Source organism: Hippichthys cyanospilos, chromosome 6, assembly GCF_059441005.1.
Source record: "Hippichthys cyanospilos isolate Australia breed blue-spotted pipefish chromosome 6, RoL_Hcya_1.0, whole genome shotgun sequence".
NCBI lineage: Eukaryota > Metazoa > Chordata > Actinopteri > Syngnathiformes > Syngnathidae > Hippichthys > Hippichthys cyanospilos.
In genome coordinates, this window is record NC_142374.1 from 14,038,122 (window position 1) to 14,059,019 (window position 20,898).

Here is a 20,898-nt window from a genome sequence, read left to right on the forward strand (position 1 = left end):
TTGTATCACAGCACGCGCTACACATGCTCTCCTTCACACAGCACACAGGCTAGACAAAAATAAACACACACACTTTATCAGCTCCTTGTTCTCGCTCACACATGCACTGATAATGGGCAAAATTGGATAAGTGAAGCAGTGGTCTCACATGGGAAATCTTATTATTTAGCTGACCAGTGATAGAGGCAGTAATAGTGCACTTATACGAATGCCTTGTTTCTATTTTGCACATCTCTTGTTCTCAGCTAATGTACAAGCTGAATAAATAAGACTACTTCAGCTTGGGGTCTCTTTGGGCAGGTGAATGTTTATGGATCCAACACAACAGATATTTATTCAAGCGGGCTTGAATATGTTAGAGTCTAGTGAGCATCCATGACATACGACCCAATATATTGCCATTGCACAGTACTGCTGACAGTAAACGTTAACCTGGGAGCAAATCCCAGGTTTCCCCCATAACACACACACATGTAAATGTAAACATATCTATTCTTGCTCCTTTATCTTTATTTCGTTATCACAGTAGTAACACACACACACACACACACACACACATATATATATCTATATATATATATATATATATGTATTACAATCCCCATTAAATCTCACACATAGCTTCACATAAAAAAAAGAAAAAAAGAGAGAGAATAAGTGCAAGGGGTGTCGATAGCGATAACATTATAATAATAGTGCAATATTGCACAGCTTGATGCACATTGCAATATGCTGCCCTGAAATCCACCCCCAGCGTCACCAACCCACCCCTCCATCCGCCACTTTTCTGCTGGTCTGCGCTGTTCCATCTGGACCCTAGAATGATTCCCTTGTGACTTTTTCCATCATGCACATGTAAGCTAGTACACCTCGGTCAGAGTGTGGTGATGCATCATCTTTATGTCTTGCTATTCTTGTCTCTTGCTTTCCATCTGAGTGTCTACCTTGTTGTGCCTAATTTAACGTGTACCTACAGCCATGTTATATTTGAATGTTTTTCACACAAACATATGTCAACAAACGAGTGAAAATCATGTATGATTTTTCTTTGGCTCCTTCACCAGAGGTCTGCAATTATAATGCACAAAGCAGACGGCCAATTGGCTGTGGTAATTAGCTGCTGCTAAACACACGCTGCACTTCCAAGGAGGAAATAAGGGGTATAAATGTACTGATTTATCAATTAAACTACACTACAGCCACAAAGGGAGAATTAGGGATCGTCTTATGTCTTTTAGAGCAGGGGTTCTCAAACCTTTCAGAGTCCTTTTTTAGGAAAGCAGATTTTCCGGGGCCCCCCAATGCAAATGTGATTGGAATAAAAAATAATTTAAGCCAGACATAATTGCCCTTTTTATTCAACAACATATTCAATTCGAATTAAGTAAAATCAAATGGTTTAGATTCAAAGATTATGGGCAGAACATTATCAGCCAATTACACTACTTTGTTTAATCAATGTCTTTTCTTTGTTTTTGTTTTTGAAATTGCATCACTCAAGGCCCTTAGATCAGTGTAAAAGAGTTTCGAATAATGATGTAGCCACAGTCATTTCCTTTTGGTAAGTATTAAAGCAAAGTCTGACAAGAAAGTGCATCACAAATTGCAATATGGTGGAGTTAAATAGTACATCACAATCCTAAAGAATGTTACTACGGGAATAATGAAATAAAGATAAGGGAGCAAGAATAGATATGTTTACATTTCCTCAAAGTTCTCAAACATAAAAAGGAATAATGAAGATATGTGTCCACAGTTAACTTCATTGAATACATTTTACTCAAAAAAGACTATGCTTGGTCCAAAATAAAATTTACTCTTGGATTGAACATTTTCTACCTTCCAAGTGTAACTTTTACTCTATTAAGAGTAAAACCAGACTGTGTCTTTTTAGAGTAAACCCATACTACAAAATTCAGTCTATTACCTGCTTGTGTTGACTCTTTTAATTACTTAAGTTATATTCTCTGTGTTTGTTAACTCATATTATTTTTAAAATTAGTACTGGCGTATTTAAATGAATGAGCTGATTTTCTATAGTTGCTATCCTAACAGCTGTCACTAGTCTGCTGGTGCCTATCCCAGCTATCTACGGGCAGTAGGCGGGGACACCCTGAACTGGTTGCCAGTCAATTGCAGGGCACACAGAGACAAACGGCCATTCACAATTTAGTATGTTTAATACACCTGCCACTGATGTTTTTGGAACGTGGGAGGAACCCGGAGAGCCAGGAAGGACCCCACGCAGGCTCGGGGAGACCATGCAAACTCTACAAAGAAAAGTTGGAGCGAATTGAACATGCCACTCTGCCATCGTGCCACTCTGAGCTGATTTTAGCATAATAAATACTGCATTTTTCAAAGTGCACTGTAATCCATAGCATATTTAGAAAAAGGTCTATTGAAGACCATGGGAACTGTTTCAAATGTCTTCATTTAGCTCGGTTTGCTTTTGTTTGATATTGATAACTTAACCATCCATCCATTAGCCACCAAATGCGTTATCTATAAATAGTGGGACTGCAATTGGTAAATACCCGAAGAGTAACAACAACAAGTCACTTAAAAGTGAACAACAAACAAATGCGGACCCATGTGGATTAAGAAAACGCAATTTGGTGGCAAAGAGAGATACGCGAGTAGGACAGGAAACGAGAGAGGCCATATTCATCGTTATTCGAGGCATGCGTCCGGGCGTCTGGCTCGGGGACCCATAAGTCAATGTACAAGCCTGTCAGGGCATTACAGCTAAATCAATGCCACTCGAAAGGGAACTGCTGCGGACTCTCATTCGCAAGAGTAAGACTCCTGCTCTGCACAGAACAACGTCAATCGACTCGTGTATGCCTGTTAACCAAGGGTCAATACACAGCCAGCACGATGGAAAAGTGCATTGTCTGGAACATGATGATTTGCAAATTTCTTGTGGACACGTTGTCCATGAACATTATTCACACTTGTCTATTTTCATTTTTTGGAAGCTTCCTACTCCACAGTAGGTCATTGGCAAAAGCAGAGAAGCAATCTCGTTCCATTAATTAACAGTGGATCTATGGGACATGTAGCTGTGAGATTAAAGTAATAAGCCACGGAGGGGGATAATGACTATTTGAATCAATTATCTAAATTAAATATACCGTATATGAATCCTAATCGGGACTGGAGATAAGCATGAAGAAGGGTTAATTCAGGCATTACTCCAGCACTGATAGCTTCAAAACATATGTGAGTCCAGCTGAGGTGAGGTGAGAATCTATGCAGTTTTACAGTTCCTCAAGGTTCATTGCGATTTTTTTGTGATGAGGTGGGACCTTTACAAATGATTTTATTTGATTACATACAAGCTATGAATGTTAAGTTTACATTAAATGGCTCCTATCATTGAAATTCAACTTTTTGGAGCTTTCAACAACATTACAATGTTAATTTCTTATTGTAAACATACCCAAAATGTTATTTTCCTTCATTGATGCAGTACTAAGAATTCCATGGCTTTTTCGTGCTCTCAGCAGTGGCTCAGCCAGAACAGATAATAAGGGAGTTCCGTTCTCGCGTCAATATGTATCAGTGGGAAGGAAGGACCATCACTTATTTACATATATTTGACCATGGAACTTATAAAACAGGTCCTTTAAAACAGATTTAAAATCAGTATACAGTGCATGAATAGTGTCTGAACATTTTGTGCAAGATTTATTAAAAAAAAAAAAAAAAAACTTCCTTTAAACAAATGTTTCTTGGGTTTGTTACTTTAAAACTGATTAAAACCATAATTGTCCAGAACGACTAAAAAGAGATTGAAGAGAAGAAAGATACTTTATTTTTTGCCCATCCCCAGCTTCAGGCCCTAGCTTAGTGGGGGTCAAGTCTGGTCCTCGACAGCCACAATAGAGCATGTTGTTAATGTTTCCCCTCAATCAAGACGCCTAATTTAAATAAGGGTCATTATCAAGCTTCTGCAAACCTTGCAGATGACCTGATCATTTGAATAACGTGCGTTGGTTGAGGGGAAAAATCGAAAACAGCCTGGATTTTGGCTCTCAGGGACCGGACACAGCTCTGCTTTCAGCTATCTTAATGTGAGCACATGATACAAAATGCCACGGGACTGATAACTAATAGCACTGATAACTCTAATATTACAACATCAGACCTGGGTAAAGAACATCTGGCCTGCCATTTGACTGGTAATGTTATCCATCCATCCATCTATTTTCTATAACCGCTTGTCATCACAATGGTCACAGGCTTGCTGGTGCCTATCCCAGCTGACTTTGGACAGTGGGCGGGGGACGCCCTGAACTGGTTACTACTACACTACATTTTTTATTAATTAAATACAATAAGTCATATTTTAATTAATAAGAACCATGTTAAAAATAATATGACCTTCTGTTGGGGGCGGGACCGTAGGTATTTGTATTAATTTCAAAGAAGAACATTTGAAATATGAGTGTTTGGAGTAAGGACAAATGAATACATTTGTCAAAGCACCACTTGTCTACCAATGCATCTTGATTCGGGTTTTACATGATTTGCATTTCATCAAAGGGCGTGTACTGCAGCTTTATTTTATTCTTGTTTAATTATACAGACGTTAGAACTTACAATTGTATGAGTATTTATTTGACCTAAATACAGCCAATAAAGGTTTTATGATGGCAAGTTTGAAATTGGGGTAATTTTGCTTAATTCTAAAAGCATCCCAGAATGTGTTGCTTTTAAACATACTCTATGCTAGAAGTACTTTGACTCATTCCTGCAGCCACGGGTTCCTGTATGACTGAGCCAGAGTCAACTCTTGCCTGGAGGGACACATGTGACACATGTGACAAGCAATCTAAAGTTCATTAAACAGCAGTTCAAGGAAACACATTGCGCAGGCAGACTATGCATATTCAGAGATGTGGTCCCCATTCACTATGTGTGGGTGCACTGGCAAGCCTGGAGGTGGTTAAAAAGAGAGAGGGAAAGCCCGTCTCCTCTTCCCTCGCACCTCGCAGCCACCACTACCACCAGCGCTGTCGCTCACAGCGAGGAACATCTTATCTCACGAGTGCAGAGACACAGAGAAATAGAGGGAGGGAGATGGATGGGAGAGTGAAATGTGAGTGAGAGGAAGGGCATGCGGGACTCTGAGAGTGTGGGCGAGAAAAAGAGAGAGAATATTTAATCAAGCTCATTTCCATAACTTTCATCATCTGAGGAGAAGGCCTTTGTGTCTTTACTTCTTTTTGTATAAAAAAAAAACACCATTACAAATTAAATTGATCAACATTCATCTTTCAGAAAAGTGCATTTAAAAACAGAACCGCTTTCAGCCCACGCATTCAGTATGAGAGATAAATATCGGTGCTCTGAACTGGACATTAAAATGCACAATTTAGAACTAAAGCAGTATAAAATGCCCTCCTATTCATCTTGAGCCATAGCACACACATGTCCCATGCTATGAAGTCACTCCAGAGCGGTAGCCTGGCAACTGTCGCCACGGGCAACCGGCATTCAATGCAGACTGCACATTGAGCTTTGCAGAGAGGGACAGTAAGAGGAGATAAATTATATAAAACATATACTGCATACAAATAATACATATAGTGTACATTATTTCACGAATCTCTGAGGAGCCATTTTTTTATCCTCATCAATCATGTCATGTTCAGGTGGACTATGTTTGCATTGCCCCTCCGGAATCCTGACCTATTTCAGTATTTCTGAAATGTTACATGCAGTATACCCGCTTAGCTAAAATATTAACAGATAACCACCAACTCCCATAACACAGTAAAAGCAAGCAGTCAGTAGATTAAGTCATGTACCATTAATTTCCTGCAGGATTTCATTTTTCAAAAAGAATACAAATATATGTATAAATAGATATAGAATATATTATGTTGCAACACAGACATAATAAGAGCAAGGAAGCTCCTGTAATCCATCGCAATGTTGACAAAATCCATGCATCAATCTTGATTCTTGATATGTACAATAATATCCCACATGCACACTAACAAACATGAATCAAGAAACCATACAGGTGTTGATAAGCCAGGATTTATTCATGTTTTATGATAGAATTGCTCAAGATAAGGAAAAAGGATTGTGCTGAAAATCACTGGTAGTGACAAATGTGAATGTGAATTAAGTAAAATGCAACCTGAGGCTGAAAACATTTTCTGTGGGTGTTGAGCGGACTGTATTCCTGTGAGACAGGTTACAAAGTGAAAGGTTAAAAGACTGTATTTTAGGGACGAATGTAATAGACAAAAACTTGTTGTATCGAAGCATATTACAGGACTTGTTTGTTTGTGGGTGCAAAAGCACTCAGTGATTTTCACCAAAGATGAGCAGTAATGTGATGTTAACAAGAATTTAAGGATGCATTATGGGCTGGAATCTGGTGTGTAACTAAAGTTATGTCCAAAATGGCTGCCAATTGAGGTTAGAGGAAATTATCCCCAAAGGTAAATGGAATGAAATTAATTTAGTCAATCTCAAATGAGAACAATGTACACTAACAGTATGTTGTTGAATGTGCCATTGCAAAGCTTGAAATAAGCAGGCTCACATTGCTGTTTGTAATGTAAATTCTGGATTTTGCGCCTCACCGAAACACATGGAACAATCCCAAATTGTTTTTAAACTAACTGAGAGGAGCAACCCAGCCGGAGCGAGATCCCACTCGTTGTTTTTATGTCCTGCTGCCGCCTGGTTAACTCGCATGCCCCCTCTTTTGCAGAGCCTGCCATGGTGAAATGGTGAAAATTTTGAGTTTATGGTAAGTTGAAAATTTTGGAATGTTAAAAATCCCATGTATATAAGAATTATTGGAAAATGGATTCACCTGCAAGGTGGATTGAATGAGGTGAATGTTTTGTATCTCAAAAAGGTAATGACATCAATATGTAATGTTAAATCTGCAATTGGGAATGAATGGGGAATTTTTGAGTGAAAAACTGGGATTTGTTGAGATAATAATTAATAATAACAATAATATGCAATATGGCTGTGTTTTGGTTGTTAAAAAAAAAAACACTTTAGCAGAATTTCTGGTGGCTTGCACATGAATTTTTTTGTATTGTCAATGGAACAATTGTTTGTCGTATTTGCATTACTGTGATAACCAGGCCTAGAGTTACAGTACTGTACTTCCTGTGGCGTTGGCATTTATAGTGGAGCACAGGGAAGACATGCTTCTAACTGCAGGTGTTTAACACTGAACAGGAGTGCACAGCACCTCATACCACGTGATAAAATGCCACAAGCACTTATTGACCTTTTCACCATGACCTCACACATCTGGATTTATAAAACTCAAGCGACCTTCAGCTGCAACACCTACATACAGTAAAAAAAATAAATAAAATAAAATAAAAAAATCGTCCATACTTTTTGACCAAGACAGGGCAAACGAGAGACTCATTGAATGATTGCCCTTATTGTTTATAAACATCTTTAACCCTCCCTATAACATTCGGCATGCAAAACTATACAATAACCATGAATGGAGACCAGTTCCTGTGGTCTCTTCCTCCCTCTAGCTGCAAACAAGGTAAACTACAAGAGCCTCCTAACGTTCCTCTGTGGCTTTTCTTCTTGCTGTGTACTTCATCATTAAATGATGTGGTGCAACATAAGCCATTTGCACGTCAGTCATGTGAAATTAGTCCCCTGGCTATGTTTGACGCCCACAAATCACTTACTAGGCCAAAGGCCTCACGCTCACCCTGCATTGATGTTTCTTGCTCTTGCAGTTCAAGCTCCCTTTCATTCATTCATCATCAATAAGGGTTTTTTGTTGCTCTCACGTTGCATGGCAGTAACGCAAACTGCTGCCGGGACAACCAAGGTCGCGCTGGTGTGAGGAACAGATAGAGCGGAATGCTTTACCAAATTTGAAGCTAAATCACACTTTTATAGCAAAACGTAGGTACTAGCACGACAAGCTTGAGCATGTTTCCTCCCTCCAGACAAGAACCAACCATTCAAATATTGGTAATATAATAATATTGTCCTGTAAGGAGCAACATTTGGGACCAGAAGCAAACAGAACATGGAAGTGGAAAAGTAGAAAGTCCATCCATCCATTTTCTATAGCCGCTTATCCTCACAAGGGTCGCAGGCTTGCTAGTACCTAACCCAGCTGCCAGCCAATTGCAGGGCACACAGGCACAAACAACCATTCACACACCCAATCACATCTTAGGACAATTTAGTGTGTCTAATACACCTGCCATGCATGATTTTTTTGGAATGTGGGACAAAGCCGTAATGCCCAGAGTGAACACACGCAGGCTCGGGGAGAACATGCAAACTCCATACAGGAAGGCTAAAGCCAGCTGGAATTAAAATTGGGTCGGTTGACTGTGAGGCGGATGTGCTAACCACTCATCCACAGAGCCACCCAAGAAGAAATTCTTTATCCATAAAAGTAAAACATAATAGCAATAATTGGAAATTAGCAGAATATTAGTAAATACCAGTAACTACACCTGAAAACTACAGTGGGAAAACCAGACTCAGAAATCAGACTCGCAAACAAAGTAGTAGAGCAGTATGTGTTTCTTTTTTAAATTAAGAGCAAATTAATTGGAACATGAAGCAACTTATTGCTACATTGAATTTTAGCGACTTCTTTTCAAAATGTTGCATGTCTATATGTCCTTAAGCGTATACAATGGGAACAATACATTTCTTCATCAGAAGGACCTGAACACTGCTAACACAATCCATATGAAAGCCCTGATGGGACCTGCATCAAGCCGAGTGCGGCATGCCAACGTACTGCAGATTCAAACACACACAACAGCAAGCAGACACACACATACACTTAACAGAAAAATCGAGTGAACAGGGGCGAAGATAGAGGCAAGCAGAGATTGGTCTTCCTACTCAGACATCTGTTAGCTCCCGGAGACAGATGGCTGACCAATCAGACCGCCTGCTGCCTCTGCCACTCTGGGCTGCCTACTCTGGCACCCCTCCTCAGCACACATGACAGGTGGCACCTTGTGAGGGTGGCACGGCAATGGAAAAAAAAAAAAAAGAAAAAAAAATATATACCACTCAAATCACAATAAAAGTAGATAGGATAGATGGAAGACTGTAAATCTAACATTTAAATGCTGCTGCCAAAATGCCCGCCCGAATGGAATAAACTGGAATACACATACTTTATTGTTGTTTTTGATTTTCCACCAGCAAGCATGAGCTCACATTCATATTGTATATCTTCATGGCAACTTGGCCTTCTGCGGGGAATCGAGCCGTCAGATAAATGTCATGCACGGGTTCTGCTTTGCGCCATATCGTAGAAGGTTGTTGGGTAACAGGACAAATTTTTCTTCTGTCGGCTGCATGAAATCTGCTTGGTCTGAAACTGGATGACAAGCACTTGACTATGTTCTATAATAGTTAACTTTTGAGGTTCCTGTGTATAAATTGAAGGTTAATTGATTATTGGTCTTAAGAGAAGGTACTGCACTCTAATTAGGCCTCTTGATATTGCTCTTTTTCTAGCTGACTATGTCCATCCAAGGCAGACCAACTTAAATACCATACGTAAACATAATGGAAATCGACTTCTTTGTCAGACAGTGATTTAGCTCTATCTGGTCTGTGAGCTTATAGCCTACTGAGAATCCACTTTTGTACGCCAGACTCTATTGTATGGAACCTGCCCTGGGCCATCACAAGAATATTTAGGATTGAAATAAAATGCATTACTTTGTAATAAAATAATTAAAAAAAAAAAACTACTGCAATATAATGTAATACTATTGATCTTGCAAAACTATTTGTGTTTTGTTGAAACACTACTGCAATATAATGTTATAGCATTGTGTTTTATTGAAAAACATTTGGGCTATAAAGCAATCCATTTTCAATTTTTATTGTACTATTTCATAATCAAAATAATTATTGCAAAATAATACATATCATTTTTGGAGAAGGGCGAAAGACTTCCGCCACTTCCACTTCTGGGTCATAGATTTAAGTGTTCGGCGGAGCTAGCAGAGGTCATGAATGACCGTTCGGAGAGATTTATTGGTTCTAGATATCCAGTCCCAGAGGAGCACATACTTTGCATAGGTACAGTATAGGATACTGTATGTACCATGCCTGACAGGGGAAAATGCGGTGCAATTGATGGAATGCTAAGAACACAGGAATGAGGCAAACAATAGACAAGGCTATTGTTATAGACTGGAAGTGGAATGAATCTCTTGTTTTCCAACAAATCATTTGCATTATTTCACAATATTTTTGCAAAACTCAGTGCAATATACTATAATGCAATGCTACTGTTTCATATTTCATCGTAATACCACAGTTGTAATGTGTTTATCACAAAGTATTGCAATCTTAAATCTTCTTGTGATGTTCCATTGTGGGCTCCAAACTTTTGTGATTAAGGGCTATAAAACAACATTTGACTTGACTTTTGACTTAATTTCTAAGCTACCATAAATGTCTTTGTTTTTAAAGTTGCTTACATGAGTTTTCTCATGGTGCTCTGCCTCATCCCAAATCATGTTAGCATTAAAATAGTGTTAGTTATTAGATGAATCTACCTGATGACTCCTGTAAGTAACAGGTTGTGCGGTATAAAGTCAACCATTGTCGTGACATACTTTCTGGGGACAACTTTAAAATAAAAACGTTTGTGTCAAAATACAACCATTCATGTGCATACATTAATTGGTATCATCTATTTCGTTACAGTCTCGCCACATTTGGCTTCGTGTTTTACTGTCATGGAACAAGCATGTGTACTCCGTGGCCATTGCTAAAAGATTCAAAGTGTTTATTGTCAGGTGCACAGTGTAGAAACAAGCTTCTTCATACAATGAAATTCTGACTTTGCTGCCCACAATAATGTTGTGAAAAAAAGATAAACGTACCAAGTTAAGACAAAAAGAAAGGAAAAAACAACACATAAGTACGTAGTGGCGCACAAGTATGACAGCCCCAAAAAAATCCCTTGTTGTGCAGAGATGAGAAATCTCGTGACATTCTAATCTTGTCGTATGAGGTCTCATCCCGTTCCTAAAATTCACACTCCTATAGAAGCCTGCTGCATACGTATATTGACATGCTAACCACAAAATTCATACCTGAGAGCTTCCTGTAGCTGTACACAAAAAATGACCGCAAGCGGTCTTTCAATTATAACCGGGAAACCTTCACTTCTGCTGCTCATCAGTAATCATTTTACAGACTATTTCAACAGTGCAGGCATTTTAATGACATACTCCGTTCTCACTGCAGTCTAAGCACACCAGCCCTTATGAGGAGACGTGAGAACTACTCAAACTGCCCTGTTTACCTGTATTTTATCTTAATGTAGCATTAGGTAGCAGTAAATACCCATCCTGAAAAAAAATTCCTAAAATGTGTTTTCATAGGGACTGCCACCCGTTCATCCAGCAGCATATAGCTGCTTTTATCATACAAGCTCAAATAAATCCACTCTGAGCCACATGCCCACAAGCAAAAACAGCTCAGCCGAAGAAAACTGGGTGACTTGCTGCAAATGAAGTTTGTATTAAAACAAGTGACAGAGACAAAGTCGAAAGTCGAATGTAGCAGCAGAACACCTTAAAATATCTTGGCCAAATATAAACCAAATATACAGTATTTTCAAGTCAGCAAAAGCCTGAAATTGTATTCATCCATATTTACTTGATTTTCCATACTGTAGGAGGCAGCCAGTATGTATTTATTTGCTGTTGTCTGATGGAGCAAAAAAAAAAAAAAAAGACGATAAATAGAGTCTTGTTGGAAACAGGCAAGCAATTATTTCATTACATTTAATGTTTTTGATTTTTATATTTTTTATTTCATTAATTATTCATTGTTAATAATTTTTATTATTTTGCCTTGCCATCTGATGCCTCCATTTTTCTTGTGTGCCTCTTTTTCCTTGTGTGCTCGTTTGTTTCTTGAGTGTCTTTTTTTTCTTGTGTGTGTCTCGTATTTTTTTTTTCTTATTTGCATTTCATTTTTGGTAATGTGGTGAGGGTGCAGAAAACGTTTTTGTTTGCTTAGTTTTTTGTCTTTGTGATTTACTCTTTAGGTTTCTCTGCATTCTTTGTTTGTCGAAAAAACAGGCGTCCGCCAGTATTACACTGATGGACAATCCATCTGTCCTCACAGACTTGTCCACCTTTGATGAATACAATAACTGATAAAAATCAACTTTCTGTCAATGTTTAGTTGATCTTTTTTTTTAGGTTTCTTGTCATTTGTCGGCAAAATGATTTTATGGTGGCAACAACAGATTTGTGCTGGACAAGCGTCAGATGACTGATTGTGTAAAGTTTCTTTTAGATTTTTCCATCACATACAAACAGTTAATAAGTATATACATGGAATATATTAATATCCAACTGTTTCTTTTGGCAGAATGAACACAGCTGACGAGGTGAATGGGACACAAAGCTTTGGTGCCCCTGCAGCAACTTAGTAAGCTGATATCAGCACTAACAGCTCCCAGTGTCACTCAAGCATGACCGTTCTGCTTTCGCACTGCAGCCTTTAGCCAATGATGAACTGCAAAATGATTGCTGTTTTTCATTACTGTAATGGAGATGCCAGAAAAAGAGCAAGAGATGGGAGGTGAATATGACGGAAAACAAATAGCTTTGATGTACCGTATACCCCACTCATGTACAACAGAAAACAAAGATATAAATCTGTAGTGTGTACAAGCACACACACAAAGACTGCATCTACCTTATCCCCATTCTGCCATTGTTACTTGCAATAATCAATTATCCCAGCATGATGTCATGCTGCTTCCCCTCCCCCAAGCAGCCTCCTTCATCTGTACACTTCAGGTGCACACCACATCCGGAATTAGGTAGTGTAACCATCATTATACATGTGAAGATAACAGTGTGTGCATGGAAGATTTTAACGTGAGGTTTGATTGCAGGCGCTGACACGATGCTACATTCCAAGTAGGCGTTTATCTGGGCACAAATGCATACACCACATTATGTCATAGAGCTCTGATTTGATTTGTGCCAAATGAAACCTAAGGCTTGATCACATGGAGTCATCTTGTCTGTGTACTCAGTGGCGGGATAATTAAATGAGGGACGGTAATGAAGAGCTACGGATGGGAACATCAAGGGCAATGTGAGGTCTTCATTTCTGGCTGGTCTCTCCTTGCCGGGCCTGAGTTGAGCATAATGTTTCCGTTATGAGGTCATCGTGGTAACACAGGCCATCTTTTTCACACGTGTGCCATGATGTCACACATGCGACGCATAAAAACACAGGTGCTCTTCTTTCTCCGTTTGTTTACATGGTTCAGTGAAACGAGATAGCAAAGTGCATATTGATTTGCTATATTTAGAAATGAAAACAGTAGCCAAACACATAAAATGAGGGAGACCTCCAGTGTTTCAATTCCTTGGCATTGTTTTGCTATTTTTCTATAATAACGCATATCATTTCCAATTGTGATGTATGACTTCACCATCATCATTGCATAGTACAACATACATGGCTGTGTTATTTACAGTATTAGCATGTTTAGCAAGATATGGCATGAATGTTAAAAGGTTTGGTTACATTTTACAAGGAAGGATGAAAGCAAGTGAATGCTACACCCTTTTTTATTCTCTTTATTTTTCACCCAAGATAATCAATAAACAAAATGATTAAAAAAAATGTAACCACTACAAAGAGTCAAAAATGGAACCAAAATTGTAAATAAGTAAATAAACAAATACATATATAGCCTACATCTAAAATCCCATCTGTGTTTCTACAATCAAGTATGTTTTTAAGGGGCAGGCATGAAAGTATGTCTCCACTGTGTCTATGGTTAGTGAAATTCAGGTTTTTGAACTTCTGTAATAATTAAGATTGCGTTTGAGGAAAAGATTGCTTTTGAGTAGAATATAAATATTTGGACCTGACTCTCATCTTGTTATGTCAATTCTGATATAACAGAAGAAAGAACCAAAGGAGGTCAAACATAGTAGTATGTAGCTACAGCACTCTTTGTTTTGGTAGGCGCTTATGTTGCAATAGAGCAGAACATTTTGTGGGTTTTAAAAGCTTCCTCAAAACACTTTGAAATGGCTGGTAATATGAGAAACTCGGCTTTGAAAATAGCTCTCAGTGAATGAGTTAATTACAATTCGATGAGACATTGTAGTTCACACGTACTGTAATGATGATAAATCCAGGATTAGCTGAATCAAAAAATGAACCATATTTACTGGATGGAGCCTTTGAGATGTTTGTCGACTACAGTTATTTACACCCGGCACTCACTAAGAGGGACAGTTTTTAATTTATCGCTTAATAAAATGAAATGAGTCTTATTTAGACATGCTCTGCATTTCATGTTGTATTTCAGGGTGTCCCTCTGGGGGTGATGGGCTCTTTTTAAAGGCCTTAATCCAATTTGAAGTAATGAGCTCATAAACATGCACAAAATTTTCAGGGCGTAACGTTAGTGCTGTCAAAGATCTGAAGAAATAATCACAGCTTGTGAGTTTTAGAAGTAGACAAAGGGACACATCCGGTCTCATCTCGCAAGCATCATTCAGTCAAAGCATGTTATCTCGTTTGTGATCTATTCCGATATCTGATGACATGTTGGCTGGAGACATGTTATCGATCTGTTTGTTGGTTTCATGAACTGAAATGCACACTATGCACAATCTTGTGCAACACATTTACTGTGCAGGCCTTGAATTAAGCATTCAGAGATGTTTGTGTTATTTTGCTTATTAGATATGATTTGAATGAATTACACACTAGCGCATAGTTGAGTAAAGCATCCTTGGATGCAAAAGGAGGTGGCAGCATGGCTCTTAGCCAGGAAAAGCGAGATACTGTACACTGTAAGTGGGCCATTCCAGAATTTGAGTACATTTTGGTTTCAAAAGCTACATATTCATCAGTAGTAGGTAATCAACTATCATAGGCTTCATCAGTAGATCATATAGCTCATGCTGCACTTTTTATTACATGATTTTATAAATACTGTAAACAAATAGATTTACTCTAATCACAGTAACAGGGTTGCAAATCGTTGCTGATGTTAGCTTTTTCTCAGGAGGAGAAACTATCTGACCTAACAGGTGACTAAGAGGACACACTTACTTATGTGAATAAGAAAGAAAAAAAATGAAAATCATGGTCTTATTCTGGGCATATGGTTGCAGGATGGATGTATGGACGGACGGATGTGTATACCTCCTAGTGGGTGAGAGTGCTTATTGCAACATGGGGTATGACTGAATACGATCTATAAATTCATTCAGGTTTAATAACGTTGTGTGAGTTTCCCTCATGTATTCATTGTCCTTCAAAAGACTACAAAAGGTAAATATTCACACTAATAATGATTTCTTGTTTACCTGTACATACACAGGACAAAGGTTAGATCTACCAATCCATCTGTCCATCTATCATGTCACTACAAATTATTTACAGCAGCTCCCAGATATAGCCACTGGAGATCCTCAATTATTCACCTGCAATATTAATACACACAGATGCAGGGAGCATAATCAATATTAGTCGGGGGTTCACACATGTATGCACCGACGCACACACGCTCTGAATAAACCCCCATTAATAATTCAGGTGGGTTCAAGCGCTGAATGTTATTGCGTCTCATGAAAAGATCACCCAGCTTCACAGTGACTTATCAGGTTCTCATTAGTGTGTGTTATTTACCTCAGTGCAGAGCAACATTTAAGACCCACTGATGCTCATGCTAGGTTGTTTGCTGGCAAGCGGTGATTAGAGAATATTTTAAAGGATTCTAATGCAGTGGTGACATTGAAAAGTGGCTACACTGAGATAATCAAAGAAAAATAAAGACGTGTGGCCAAAAAAAAAAAAAAAAACATTTTATACTTTGCTCATCCATCTTGTACAACTGCGTCTGATTGAGGTTAATTTGTATGAATTCCTTAGTAAAAGTCAACACAAAATGGTTCCTTCCTACTCAATTTCAGATATGCATCCTTGAGGTATCCTTTCCGGCATCCTGTTGTAATAAATAGTCCCTCCTCCCCCAAGCTTTTCAGGGGGCAAAGGTAAATGACTTTTGGGAGACATCAAGTTGGGGTCACTTGACAAGCATAGGGTGCTTTCAAAAACTGCTGCGTTTTCAGTCATATTTCATATTTCAGTCACATTTGGTAACTTGGTACAACGTTCCGGACTACTGAGAAGAAGGAAATAGGCCACTCGGCACTTAAAAGTTCAAACTTCATCTTTTTTAGTGGCAGCCTCATTCCATTTTTTTTTTTTTTCACCTAATGAAATATACTGTATAGCTAAAAGCAGGACATGTTTCTGGTATCGAGACTAACCAAAGAAAACATATCCTTGCTGATGAGACCCAAGCCTTGTGGTGAACAAAGTACTGTAATCATGATGATGGTTAGATGATAACAAAATGCTTTGACTTACACCTTCTCTAACTCATGAGTTCGGAGTTGAGCCATTGCTTAGCCAATATCTTTGCTTTGTGTTGCAAGCCAAAACTTAAAGATTGAAAACGCGTCAGCCAAGCTTACTGATATATACTGTCAGCTGTTTAGTGAAAGGGAAATTCTCCTTTATTACATTTTATTCCTATTTTAGAGAAAAAGTGAGAGCTAGGGACCTATTTCACATTACAGTACTACTATTCTCGCTAACAATGTGACACATATATGACATATAAACTGAGATTGGTCACCAATTAAACTTGTGTCATGGCACAGTAATAATAATATAAATATTGAAGTTTAAAAATAATAATGAATTACATGAAATTCTAATGTAAACTTTTCATTTTTATCGGGGGTTCCAATGGAATCGAGGCCCAACAAGTGTCTGTTAGCAACATGAGATGATGTGTCCAAAACCTTGAAAATGATAGGCTAAAGAGAACAGTCATTTGAAGAAATGTGCCCACTTTCAACCCATTTTCCTCCACCTGCCTGTGGCGCTATCATTCACATTCGGCCTTTCACCTTCCTACCGCCGCAACCTCAATCATTTCTCACCTCTCCACCCCACCGCCTCTCCCCTGGCCCATCGCCATAGTAACAGACAGCCATCACAGGTGGAGATAGCAGGTAGTGCAGCCATGCATGAGTCCCCAATGCTGAATGCCAATGCTATAGAATGAGAACAAGCAGAGCGTGCCGTCTTCTACCAAGTGGCCTGGCAATTACAAGCTTCTGGACACAATAGCGTGACAAGCGTACTTAACATGCAGCACGGCCACCCTGTGTTATTGTTTGCCAGGGTTTTCCAGAGAGTGGACTTGAATGCTTTCACACATGTAGTGCATTTGTACATAATTGCTGTCTTTGGTAAGCGTTGAAGCAGGTCATGCTGGTCTGTTTCTTGTCAATGAAGCACTGGAGCCCTGGCAAAAGCGCTTTGCAGTCAGGGGAAAAATTCACTTTACTCACCCAGGGTGTTGGCGCAAGTGACAACAAATCTCAAAAGCAGACACCCAAGTCTGCCACGCCGCGCGGCGCGACCATGTGGGGCAGCAAGACAAAAGCTTAAGTAGTAAAAGTAGGCTCCCTTCTCATTGGGAAGTTACCTGAAAATCTCTTCGCGGATGATAGTAAAAGGGGAGGAGCACACACCTTTTTAACCCTGCTTTCAATGAGATTGACGAAAGAAAGCTCAGGACAAAAGGCGATGACGATACTGTGTGCCGGAGACTCACCATCAGCAGACACACGGCCGATTCCGGCATGAGCTGGACAGCCATGATCCAATTTTTCTTGTGATCAATTTCCTTAACGGGGACGTCTTCGTCTCAATCGCAGCTCTCAGCCCAGATGAAGAGACTGGTCTTCACACCGGGCTCTCGCCACCTCCTCCTCTTCCTATTCTTCCGTCAATCAGTGAGTGCTGCAGACAGCCTCCGGTCGCACTGCCGGTCTCTGGAGAGTCTGTGGCTCTCTGCGACTCTTCACCGGGAAGCGATTCCCCCTCCTCCTCTTCCTCCTTCTAGGGGAGGATTTGCCCCCAGACACCTCCCAACTCTTTCTTTTCACTTTTTAATGCCACCTCCTTCAAAATCAATGACTCCTCATCCCCCCAAGCTTTCCTTCCTTTCTCACCCCAGTCCGATGTCCAATAATTTTTTTCCCTTCACCTCAAAACACAAAGCACATCCACGCATGCACTTTCTGAGATGAAACTCTTCTTGTTCTTTCTGATCCTCTGTGGTGGGAAAGACAGACCTTTCCAGACACGATGTGGAAAATGGGGACACTGGTCCACGGTGCACAGTATAGAATACATGATGGTGAAGGCAGAGGATGAGAGAGAGCGAGAGAGCAAGAGAGAGACAGAGAGTGGGCAAGAGAGAAATATGAGAGAAGAGAGAGAGAGAGAGAAAGCTAAAAAAGAGAGAGACAAAGCATTTACCAAAACAGAGCTCCGACAATCGATCAGGTCATTATGTCTTGCAATTATGATAGGTGTTTGCGGGAGTGATCTTCGTCATTTTGCAGGGCATAATTTAAATTCAGCTAAGAAATGATTTTACCATTCACCGTTAGGTTCTCCCATATGCTCAGTATTACTAATACTTGCTCAGAAGGTATATGGCAGCTTGAGAAAATGGTATTGAGATGTTGTTTTTGACAATTTTTCAAGAATGATTATGCGCAATCATCAGTAACAACCCCTATGCTGATACAGGCATCTCTCTTCCCTTCATTTCAAAGCAGTTCTCGTCTTTACTTACTTTATCCTCACCCTTCTTATACATTTTGCTGGTGAAATGTTTCACGATCTGTACTTAGGTAGAAATACAGTTGATGCCACATGACGGCAACAAACACTTGTTCAATTAAACAAGGTCTGACTATGTACATCAAAGGTGTGAAATGTATAGCCTGAGGGCCATATCTGGCCGTAAGTAGTCTGGAAACATTTCAAAATTCAATCGGACCAAACCTATTAGTCCGCTATCTATAATCAATAAATAGAAAATCTTATTTTTACAAGCAAAGCCCAGATGAGCACTGCAACTTACGAGCAGAAGTGACCAGTTGCCACGCTTTAGTGAAATAGCTTGCTGATTGCTTCAGTGACAGAAAGTGGAACACTACACTAGCATTCACATTAGCATTAGCATCTGGCTCTGTTGTGCTACTGCTCAGCGCAGGTAAAACCCTTTGATTGCTCCAAAGAGATTCACATTGGCCAGGCTTCACCATCTGGGCCATTACCAGACATTTAGGTTTGGTCCGTGTTATATTATAAACAATCAGCCTTGATTTCCTTTTAAATGTAACTGTACATACAGTGCTTCCATATCTAAAGTGACATCATGACTTCTGGAGTTTTCATTTTCTTCTGTCATGTATGTCATTAAGTGGGCACCACCCATTGTCCAAAATGAGACACAACAGCACCATTTTGTTCTGAGTGATTTTCTTTGTGTTTCACTGTACTCCTTGAAAAGAAATTGTACTACCACATATTTTGATTAGGGTATTATCTTTCATTAGGATATTTGTGTTTCACTGTATTGATTTATTTATTTAGGCATTCATGTACTTTTAGTTAATTTACTTACCGTAAATTCCGGACTATAAGCCGCTACTTTTTTCCAAAACTTTCAACCCTGCAGCTTATTCAGTGATGCGGCCAATTTATGTAATTTTTCTAACGGCCGCCAGGGGCGCTCGAGTAGAAAAGGTAAGATTAAGACTGGTGGAATATATGCGTCGAAGAAGACTGCAACTTCCTGTCCTGTGCATAAATTAAATTAGCGTGAACATACTCTCATCATGGAAAATGCAAAAAGAAAGGCATATGACGCAGGACAAACTCCATTCCAGCTGTGATTCCTGGGGGCACAACGAAGTATTTGAAGCCGCTTGACATTAGTGTGAATCGTGCATTTAAAGTGGCGCTCCGTGTTGAATGGGAGAATTGGGAGATGACCAGCGGCGAGAAATCTTTCACTAAAACTGGCCGCATGCGAAAGGCAACTTTTTCACAAGTGGATCCTGACAGCGTTGAGGAGCGTCAAAAAAATCACCATCACCAACGGGTTCTGAAAAGCCGGTCTGCTGCGTGACGCAGAGGAGGGCACAGTGACAGCGAGAGAGAGGCTGAGGGAGTGTGGGACGACGTCTATATGACACTGTTTCATTCCGACACTGAGGAAGATGACTTTGATGGCTTCAGTTCAAAGGAGGAAGATGAAGACGGCTTACCGTGATTTTTACCAGTATGTTCTTTTACCAGACGTGTTTTACCAGACTTGTTATACTGTGTTACTAGCGTGTTGCTACCATGTTGCTAGCGTGTTGCTACCATGTTGCTAGCGTGTTGCTACCATGTTGCTACCGTTTTACTGCCCTGTCACAGGCACCGTTTGGGAAGAAAGTTATATTATTATTGTTAAGTTATATTATTAAAACTTTGAAAACTCTCTCTGTGTACCGTCTTTCTTTGTAAATATGTTTACATGTTTTAATGTGGGCACATGCGGCGTGTATGCAGGTGCGGCTTGTGTATGTACAAAATCGGTTTTCCTCTAAAATCAATCAATCAATCAATCAAATTTTATTTATATAGCCCTAAATCACCGAAGTCTCAAAGGGCTTCACAGAATGAAAAGAGGTCATACAGAGACATCTTTTCAATGTAAGGTACACAACAGCATCCCCTGTCAAAGCTCCCAGAAGGGGAAGGAAAAACTCAAAAACCCCAATTTGGGGAAAATCAGAAACCTCCAGAAGGGACCACAGGTGGGAGGAGCCCCCTTCCAGGCCCACAGGTTGAAGTGGATGCTGCATGTACCGAACACAGAAACAATATAAATTACAGAAAACATATTGTGCTATATAGTGCAGTGATGTCTTGACAGCAGGCAAAGCC

At 39.6% G+C, this 20,898-nt stretch overlaps 1 protein-coding gene across 1 annotated transcript in view; it reads right to left on the minus strand.

Moving 5' to 3' along the window:
- frmd4a (FERM domain containing 4A) overlaps nucleotides 1-17,740 on the minus strand; it is a 133,760-nt gene extending 116,020 nt beyond the window's left edge. Inside the window, exon 1 of the mRNA XM_088416701.1 lies at nucleotides 17,717-17,740. Within this exon, the coding sequence (XP_088272827.1) occupies nucleotides 17,717-17,719 (3 nt within the window). The 5' untranslated portion in view covers nucleotides 17,720-17,740. The remainder of the gene's footprint in view (nucleotides 1-17,716) is intronic.
- Between the last annotated feature and the right edge of the window lie 3,158 nt (nucleotides 17,741-20,898).